The sequence below is a fragment of the Saccostrea cucullata genome, unplaced genomic scaffold (assembly GCF_032062105.1).
Source record: "Saccostrea cucullata isolate Sc308-1 unplaced genomic scaffold, CSIRO_AGI_Scuc_v1 ctg281, whole genome shotgun sequence".
Lineage (NCBI taxonomy): Eukaryota > Metazoa > Mollusca > Bivalvia > Ostreida > Ostreidae > Saccostrea > Saccostrea cuccullata.
Window position 1 is genome coordinate 614,001 of NW_026926059.1, and position 10,881 is coordinate 624,881.

Sequence of the window (10,881 nt, forward strand, 5' to 3'; positions counted from 1 at the left end):
TGAATTTACGAGTTCCATTTTTATTGAAAAAGCAGTTGTCAATGATATCAAAATGCCTGGACTTTAATTTATCGTGGGGAATGGTTGTGTATAAAGTTGAAAAGTCGTAAGTTTTGAAGCTGTTGATTTTGGTAAAATCTTGTGATTTCAAATTGTCCAAAAGTTCTTTGGAATTTTTGAGTATCCACATCTGATTCTCACCACTTATTGAATATACTGTTGCACAGTAATCTTGAAGTTTTCCCTTCACTACTGTCAATATGTTAGTGAGGTGTAACGAAAAATTGTGAAATATGAAAGCCCTATTACAACCTGTTTCCAAGTTATGACCAGGTTAAAGTTTTTTTAAAGTACAGAAATCTTCAAGGTCAGAAGGTCGAGGTTATTGGTATCCAATGAAAGGTCTTGCCACAAAGAATGCATATGTAAAGTATGGAAGCCCTAGCCGTAACCGTTTAAAAATTATTGCCAAGGTTAATGTTTTTTCATAATTCGGAAATCGATAAGGTCAAAAGGTCAAGGTTATTGGTATCCAATAAAAGATCTTGCCACATAAAATACATATGTGAAGTATGGAAACCATATCCCTAATTGTTTAAAAGTTATGGCCAAGGTTAAAAAAATTAAAAAGTAGGTCAAACTTCAAGGTCAAAGGGTCAAAGGTATTGATATCAAATGAAAAGTCTTGTCACAAAGATTAAATAGATAAAGTATGAAAGAACTAGCTCTAACCCTTTAAAAGATATGGTCAATGTTTTTTTAAACGTAGGTCAAACTCGAAGGTCAAAGGGTCAAAGTTCTTTTTATTCATTGAAGGGATTTCTAACGAGGAATACATATGTGAAGTATGAAAGCTCTAGCCCCTACCGTTCAAAAGTTATTGCCAAGGTTAAAGTTTTTTCATAAGTATGGAAATCATCAAGATCAAGGTCACAGGGTCAAAGTTGGTGGCATCCAATGAAAGGTCTTGCAACAAAAAATGCATATGTGAAGAGACGTACGAACAAAGTAAAGTTTGGAATTTTTGTGTAAAAGTGGGTCAAACTCCAAGGTCAAGAGGTCAATTTAGTGGTACCCAAAGAAAGGACTTGTCACAAAGAATACACATGTGAATTATGAAAGTCATATATCATAATATGCATATTGTGATAAGCATTAATATAGGTCCCTGTTATTTTCTTTAATCTAAACAACAGAAACTTTAAATAAGAAAATGGCATTGTGAAGGAGAGGAGCATTTTTAGGCCTATACGTGTGGGGAAGGTCGAGGGGCAAGGTTCTGCGAAAATCCAGATAAATTAATTTGCTTATTTGGACCGACTTTATTTGTTCTAAATTTTGACCAATCAGAATTTATGATACATTTTCTTCAATGAGAAAATGAATTCATTTCCGGTTTCCAAAAGAAGATAGATATTTTAGATATTTACAATTAAGTTGCAGAAGAAGCAGATGATCTTTAAATATGTAACTTTTGGTGAATTGGTTGACCTTAGAAAAAGCTAATGCAGGAAAAGCTGAATGAGTGAACGATCCGTGCCGTCACTCTGCAGGTGCTCCAAGATCAGCTGGGCTGGCCCGGCCTGAAACAACTTCTGAGTGATTGTGTTTAAAAATTAAACGCATGGGCGTTTTAATGTTTGATGACATGAAAACAATTTTGTTAAGCTTTAGCAAGTAAAAATGGGAAATAAACACTCGTGTTGTGTTTATACGAGTCCGTCCAAAGATAGAAGAAAGCCCCAAGATGTGTATGGTTATGAGGAACAGCCAGGGATAGATATACATTTAACCCCGAACAATAGAAGCACTACCTCCCTGCCAGGAGTCCCACACATCAGTGACCGGGAAAACTATCCAGAAGGTAATATTTGTCTGGCTATTCACTAAGTCGGCGAATTAGGAAGATTGACACTGGAAGTGAGCAGGGCAACCAACTTCTAAAAGTAAAATGCAATATATTTTTTAATCTTCAGTGTGATGTGCCTACGAGAGAGAATTATCCTCTCCATTAGCAAAATCTCCCCTCACTAGAAATATTATCCTCTCTAAATTACTTACCGTATAATCCATTATAATAAATAATTATATACAATAATGATATTGTCCTATAGACTCTGTTTAACGTCTTTTTTAATTGTAATGTAGCAAATTAAAGGGCCCCCTGTACTGTCACTAAAATTATCTAGAATTGTATCAAAAGTCTTCCAAAATTTGAAATAAGTGAAAATGAAACTTGTTTATTATCCAATTTCTAGGTGGAAAATGATTCATTTAGCATAGTTTGGGGGAATTGTCTTCATTAAAAGTAAAGTTAGACATTATTTTGGAGATTCTTTGAATTTATTTTTTTTTTTTTCAAAATATTTTTTAAGTTCAGATATGATATTATTTGATTAAATATTAGAAAGAGAATACCATAAAAACCTCCCCCTTTTCGCAATTTTTCTAAGCGCCCAGGGCAGTTAATAGGGTTTATATGGTATTGACATTCTTGTTATGACAGTAATGTGCTTATATAGGTGGTTTGATATTGTATTGGTGAATCAAAAATTAAATCACAGCAGGGATCTAACCATTTCTAGTTTGGTAATTGAAAACAGCTTTGTAAGCAAATCACGAATACATTTATGTTTAGCATAATATGTAGTCATTGGTTTTGTATGAAAGATATGTTCGCATGTTTCATCTTTTAAATCCAATGACCAGTATTTTTAATAGTTTTGATTTCAGACATTTGATTCTTGGGTCATACTTTGAAATTAGAGCATTAGGTACATGCATTTTCTTTGTTTCTTGGGATTACATTCCAATTTATCTTAATGATCCTCATAAAAGAATGAATCATTATTTATTAGAATGTCTGATGATCATGATGATCAAACATTTATACAGATTATATACAAAAAATTAAAAAAAGTGCTATTTCTTACAATCGAATCGAAATTGTTCGAAAATCGAGTTTTTTGTTTGAACTGAATTGATTCGAAAATTTTCTGATTTGTGGCAGTCCTAATTATTGTATAATTTTCAAATAGACAATGAACATTAGCTTTTATTGTATCACGATATATACATGTTGATACGATACATGTATGTGTATCATAAGACTTTGCGATCAATACGATTAATAAATCGCTGTATTGTTACACCTCTACAGCTAAGTGAATGGTACCTTAAACATATAAATTTACAGTGCATGTAATTAGAACTAGCACTTGTGTGCTTATTGTGGTAAATAATTCACATTTTTTGTATCAATACAGAAGTAGATACAACGTTTTGTCTTTAATCCTCAGAAGAAAAACTAATCTATTTCAGATGTAAAGGAGGACCCTACATCAGACCCCAGTTTAAGACCGCTGTTTCCATCTAGGTCACAGAGTGAAATCAGCAAGAGTAAGTCTTCATCTTTGGATTAGAGTTTAAACCAAGCTTATCCAATCATTCCAGTTCTGTTTTCAGGTCCTTGATTAAATTAATACTCTGCTTCTCACTGGCATCTAATGAGGGTTTTCCTAAGTGTATAATAATAATTCATTTATAATTATTTCCTACCAAGCATTTTATTAAAATATGATTTTTTAAAACACAAGGAGTTGATAGGTATTTTATAAAAATACTATTGAATTTGGATTACTAATTGAAGTGAGGGGCATTTATTAGTACTTGATAGATGCTCGATCGTTTAATACATGTACCAAACTGTTGAATAAACCATTATCAGATTATAATGCTTGATTTTCAATATCATTGTGTTTGCTACGAAAATACATGTTATGAAAATGAGTAAAAGAATATGTAAATCAAACATTACTGAAACATACGTTATAGTTTTAAACCTTCAATCAGTTAAGTTGAGATATATATGTTCTTTGTGAAAGTTTGAAATTAACAAATAAAAGTAGGTGGTGTGGAATTTCACACCAATAAGGCAATAACTTTGTAAATCTTTACATCTAAACATGATCAAAGCAATCTGGTTTATATGTAGAATGAATTTTCTAAATTTAAACCCCTTTTTTCATTTTGAAGTCATTTTACCTTGTAAGATTTAAAAAGTTGAACTTTTCTGATAATTTTTATTGCTGATAGCATCTTTTGTTTACATCAAATGTATGAGTATTTTTTGTTTTCTTGGCTTTTTTCCTTCTAGAGTAATTGAATCATTTTCTCTTTGTTTTAGATGTTAGGCACAGATCTAGATCAAAAAGTACGGTATCATTAAGGACATTTCCATCAAATACTAATGTTTACTGTATTTATTTGTGTTTGCTGCATGTTTTAACATCTTCTTTCTTTTTTAATTGCACATAATGCATTTGAGAGTCAACATATTCTGTAATGCTGATTTCACAGTTTTCTTTTTCATTCATAGTAAATATTTTGATTTCTCACAAACATCTGTATTTATTTGTGTGTAACTTAAATCAAATTTAATTTAGTCAGGTCTATTTTGTATTTCCTAATATTCCAATGTTGTTTTTACCTTAAAAAATTAGAGGACTTTACACAGTTATACAGTAATATTTTTTTCGTTTTGTACAAAGACTTCATAGTATTAAAACAGTATTAAAGAAGAATTTCTAATATTACTAAAAGGCAGTAAATAATTTAAAAGAAGAAATAACAGTCAGATGATTTCAGATTTGTATAAAAGTGATTTTTTTTTTGATCTGTCTATACATCAGAGTGATCAGACAAATGATTTTTCATGCAGGATGGAAATATTTGGGAAAATGCATAGAGAAACATTGTAAGAAGAAATTAAGAATACTGAAAATGTGTATCCAAAATTTAATTCCTTTGATGCACATAAACCAATCACTGTCTTAGAGAAGATAAGTTTTTAAGTAATCAAATGCTCTGGTTTTCATGTACTAGTATCTTCATTGAAATTCCAATATTTTAATCCTTTTTTTGTAGACAACAAGAATAGAAGGAAGTCTCATTATGATAACAGAGTTCTACAAATACAGGTAAAGTTAAAGTATTAGAATTGTAACATGCTGTTACAAATACAGGTTAAGTAGGAATTTTTGTTCATTCTTTGTGTAAATGAGCATTTTCATTTTTCTTCACTCTCCGCTGGAGATTTAATCTGTTAATTCTAATTGATAGAATACACCAGTACTGCGGAAGTACAGCTCCTGTTCCACAATATTTATTGACGATTCCACCGTCAGTCAACCAAACCTCAAAAACACGATAAAAGCCGTGGCCTTCGCCATTTACTTTCATATACGAAACCGCGAGAGTAACAGAACATTGGAGATTTTTGATGAGAGGCTTCATCCTTTGTCGGTAAGAACACGTCTAGCTAATTACAAGAAAATTATTTATATGTGGAAGACAAATCTGAATATTTATCATGTTTTCCTTAAAAAATTGTTTTTTTTAAGCATTCTGTTTACATCTCATTGTGCTAAAAAAGAACCTCTAACCTGATTCACAATGCGTTTTTCTTTTCCACGTTACCGCAAAAAAAATTTTCCAGCGAGACCAGGTGCCAGAAGATTATGACCGCCGAGACCCGGAACACAAACATATTTATAGATTCGTTCGGACCTTGTTTAGTGCAGCCCAGCTGACTGCAGAATGTGCAATAGTTACCCTGGTAATGCTGCTAGCTATATGTTCATGCTTACAAAGTAAAAGTATCAGAGTGCTATTTCATCTTGGATGCTAAAATATCAATTTGGTTAATATCTATTTGCTTACCTGAGTAAATCATTATTTAAGAAATTTTTATTACTCTTTTGAATACAAATGCCTGTTCTTTATTTGAGCTTTGAGTCTTTTTGCTGTAGGTGTACTTGGAGAGGTTACTTCATTATGCAGAAATTGATATTATGCCGGCAAATTGGAAGCGTATTGTCCTGGGTGCGATACTGCTGGCGTCCAAGGTGTGGGATGACCAGGCTGTGTGGAATGTAGACTACTGCCAGATCCTCAAGGACATAGCAGTGGAGGACATGTAAGGCTTTATTATGCTATTATATATATAGTTAACAGTAATGTCAAAGACTGAGATGTACATGTATTTATCAATAAAGGCAGAAACATTGATATAATTTTCTTCGGTAGCAATAATTCTGAGATTTCAGCAAATGGCATGCCTTCCAATTAATATACATCTACATTTTTTTTTCATAAAAAATATGTAAAAGCAATAATATATGAAAAATTGCAGTAAAAAATATAAGAATTGGGGACATAAAGGTTTCTTTCTATCTGTGTCTCAGCAAAAAGTTTAACCTAACCTTTGCCTGTTGGCCATAAGTTTTGAATGGTTTGTGCTAGGGCTTACATCTTTATTTCAGGAAAGATGAAACTCATGTGTTTTTTCAAGTTTGTGATGAGCCACAATGGCCAATCAAAGTTTTACATAGGAGTATATAAGTAAAATCTTTAAATATCTTCTTCTCTAGAACCACTGGGCCAGGAAAGATGAAATTTTTATAGTGTAGATTTTGTAAGTTTGACCTACATGTGAAAATCTTTTACTTTAGCCAAGTGTCACCAAACAGGGACATCAGTTTTTCACTTACACATCTTGTTTTTACAGGAATGATTTGTGAAAGACAGTACCTAGAAATGTTACAGTTCAACATTAACGTGTTTTTTGATAGGCCTGACATGAAGTGCAATGCCCTATGCCAAGTCAAACACTGACTTTGATCTGAGGGCACTTGCTGATGCCAATGACCTTAGCTTCCCATTAGAACCACTCAGTAAAGACAGAGCCCTCAAACTAGAGGTAAACTTAGGTCTTATTATGAAAATCATTTACTATAACCATGCCAACTCTGCCTTATTGTATTGCACATATGTTCTAATAAACCTGATGTACAGTAATGTGAAGATTTTAAATGCTTCAAATTTTCATGCAAGACAATTGCTTATCTTCATCATAAAACCAATAAAATGAGAAAGTTATTCCATATATGCATAATTGAAATCAATTATTTTAATGCTTTAATATCTGTGTATGTCCTTGAAACCTAATGGAATGTTAACTTTTTTCCTTCAAGGCGATGTCTAATGAAGATGGTATAGAGAGGATCAACCAAAAACCTACCCTGGTTCGTTCTAACAGTTTAGACGGCATGACAGCCAACCCCCGACTTAGTGTTGCTATAATCTCATAACCGCGGAAATCAAGCTTAACAAGCACAACGAATATGTAACAAGTCTTCAGTATAGTTACACAAATATATGAGCTTTTGGAATAATTGTGCAATAGTTTTGTAAATTTCTACATCATGTGATAAAGATTCAAGTTTTAATATCCATTCATGAAATTTTTCAGTGTAAACAGTGATATCTGCAGTATTTGCCTTCTTATTCAAAGTCTTTTTTCTCTCTTAACAATGTAATGATGCCTGTTTTGTGAAAAAAAGGTGAAGATTCCCTTTTCATAACAGATAGACATGGTATTTCCCTCTTTTAGAAAACATTTTTGGAGTTCATACATTCTATCATTTGGTTGCTAATAAGAATTTGGTATTATACCCATCTGATACGGCTATTTTGGACAAATATTTCTGATTGTTTCCATTCTTGCTCAAATTAGTTTCAGTATATAATCTCTATTTTATTAGGTACACCCCGTTCTATGATAATCTAGGTACTCCACACTGGAGGTGTCCTGATGATGTTATGTGATAATGTACATGTAAATCAAAGTCCCTGAATCAAATTCTGGAGATTTATTGTGCTATGTACCAGTTTGTAGAGTATATGTGTAATTAAATGCCTTGTCCCAACTTTGACAGTTTATAAAACAAACTACATCAACATTGATCTTGAAAAAAATTCGATGATTTAGACAAAATTAATAGTTAATGCTACTAAAATAGAGTGGCTTATAGTTCATACGTATGTAGTAGATTTTGTTTTCAATATTGGTGCTGAATCTTTATGTGCTATTTTAATTTATTAATTGATTGGGATTTGTGTAATGAAATCCTTTTCCCAATTCATAAAATAAAACCAGGTCTCAATTTCATTGATACATGTAACTAGAAAATACAATGGTAAGCACAATTCTTTTGTCTCAAAAGATCTCATTTCAAATTAAAAATGTTCATTATAAACTGAAACCACAAAATGTTAAGTATAGGAAGTAATTGTACAAATGTTTGTCTTTGTTTACGTCCTATGTTTACGTAATGAAATCTGTCGTAAGAGAAGAGACAGGTCGGCATAATCCTGTTGGAGTTGAATCAAGAGAAAATATTTCTTTTGTAAGAATCTCATGAACACGTGATCTTTTTATGAAGCTAGTGTTGGATGCTCTGTATTGTGTCCCTGTTTGTCAAATAACTACAAAAAGAAAACCATTCATCATTTGTCAGCCATGGATATTAAATCAGGTTAAATGGTTGTGATCATTTCAATGCTGCACAGTCAGTCAACTCTTTGTCAATTTAACAGAGAAGTTGAACGTCCTTAAGTACTGATTCTATAATTCTGTCTTAAACGGTTCCTATTAAAACACAAATTTATGGATAAAAATTTTTTGGCCTTTAATAGTTTATTTCCCATGTACTGCTATTCTGCACTCAAATTAATTTGGCCATAAATAGACATGACAGAAAAGGAAACCTTTCAAAGATTTCTTTCATCTTAAAAAAATTATTCTTGGACTTAAAGAACCAGTTATTTCTACACTTTTATTTTTATTTACTGATGAAGGAGAGGTTTTGTTTAATACAGTTTTGTAAATGTTTCATGTTGTCTTTCAAACTATAACTTTTGATGTCTTTGTAAAGTTATAATGAAGACATATGATAGAATGCTCTCTTAGACCTAATCTGTGATTAATAATGTATAAAGCATGTCATTTATACTAGTGATTACGTAGTGGATAGTTATGGACCCAGAGCTTTGGTCAGTTTTATCAGTACAGATCGTTACAAGCTAGTCATTTATTTCATGTCAATACAGGTCTCACACTGTATTTTATTGATGTAGATTATCTGGTATTTATTTTTAACAATCATAATGTATTGATCATATCCCTACCACCTATTTCATTTAATACCTAAAACTAATTCTTGTAATTTTTTGAGTGATTTTTTCATCAGTATTAATGCTATAAAACAAATTGTACATTTTAGATTGATATTACTGTGTGTTCTGTTTTTTTTTTTAAAGATTTTTTTTTCATTGGTAGCTTTTGTATATAAAGGGTCCAAGTTGTCACATGTGCTTAACTGCACTAAAACAGTCAAAATGAAAAACTACTGAAATTAGAATTAAGGCCATAGAAATGTCAAAAGTATTCTCATTTTATTTAAAGAAAGGAATTCTTTAAGGTATCCCTACAAAGACATATAATATTTCTGAAAAAAATACTGTACGTCAGAAAAAATTGAAACATTATTTTTAGGTTTGTACGAATGGTACCGGTAAAACAATACAACTTTAACAAGAATTTTGGCCTGGATTCTGTATACATTGTATGTTACTAAGCATTATAGATGGTTTCATTTGCATTTAGTTTCATTGTACATGTACAGTTTTTAGTTGCATGGATAAATTGAGGACAAAATGTAAGCTTAAGATGTTGGTGAAAATTTAGTTTAAGATTATTCGTCGTCGAACTCTTGCAAAATTGTTAACAAGTGTGAAAGGGCAAAAAAGGAAAAAAACTCTATTTACAGAAATATCTACTGTACAACTATTAAAGTCAAATCATTAAAAAATTTCTTTTTTTGAGAGGTTTATTCTCCATATTTAATTTATTGTTCAATCTATGGTTCCTTTTACACAGTATGTTCTCTTTATGTTTATTTGCACCCTCTGGAAAGTCATTTTTTGTATAAATTCTAGTAATTATCGAACAAGTGAGTGATTTACTGTGTGTTTAAGTAAAGATGATGCTGGCATTTTGTAAAAGTGTATGAAAGTCTTGATTATACATTGTTCAGTTTCTACTAGTGGAACAATATTGTATATCATTTTATTTGTTGAATTATCTGTGCTTTTATTTGTAGGGCTGCTTGCCATTGTCAATAAAAAGGGAATTATTAGTAAATCATATCTTAATTTTCATTACTTTTAAGTTTGTTGCGGAAAACTTAGGGTCCTCCAGAATATCTTTTTTTTTTAATTTCCAAAATACTTGAACCTTGTGCCTCTGAACCGGCATTTACATAAAAATCTTCCAGACAGTATATTATTGTTTTAAATGATTTATTGTCAAAAAATATTTAGGTCTCAGGCGAGACAGAAATTCTGTTGATATTATTTAAAAAAAGAATTGCACCTTTAGTTGAAACATTGCTTTTAACAAGTAAACAAAGAAACATATTGAAAGTTATTCAACTGTTTTACAATTATCTCACCTCGCTTCTCTGTGACCTTGAACTCACTCTTTACCTAATAGTTAAACAAACATCATACATTCATACAAGTCTGTTTTGGAATTCATACAGTTTCTCATAATGACATTTTCTATGACCTTGAACTTCACTAGGACCTTTTATTTTTTATCAAACTACTCAAACATAAACATGAGGGTCATTCAAAAAGTTCATAGACTTTTGTCCTAACTTTTTTATTTAACGTGGTATTAAATTTGGTACAAATATTTTAACAACAGATTCAAATAATCTGAGTAAAAAAATTGGAATACATCTTCAAATTTATTCGAATTACCAAGGATTTAGAACAGCAAAAATGGGGTCACGGAGCACCGTCAAAATTGAGTAATTTACTAATTTTCACTTTATAGTATTTACAGCCATACCTCTAATAAATGGAGCTGAAACGAAATAAAATTTACATGTTTAAATAAAGTATTGCTGTATTAATTAAAATGAAATCGGGTTATGTAATATGTCGCTCCACTTAAAAGATATCGGTTTCTAA

General features: G+C 31.3%; 1 protein-coding gene across 1 annotated transcript; it reads left to right on the plus strand.

Moving 5' to 3' along the window:
• Nucleotides 1-1,368: 1,368 nt before the first annotated feature.
• Nucleotides 1,369-5,981, plus strand: LOC134270490 (cyclin-Y-like protein 1). The gene is made up of 7 exons (XM_062752713.1): nt 1,369-1,864; nt 3,322-3,399; nt 4,187-4,213; nt 4,927-4,979; nt 5,122-5,304; nt 5,498-5,617; nt 5,811-5,981. The coding sequence occupies exons 1-7, from the start codon at nt 1,684-1,686 to the stop codon at nt 5,979-5,981; spliced, it is 813 nt and encodes a 270-aa protein (XP_062608697.1). The 5' UTR covers nt 1,369-1,683.
• The last annotated feature ends 4,900 nt before the right edge of the window (nt 5,982-10,881 follow it).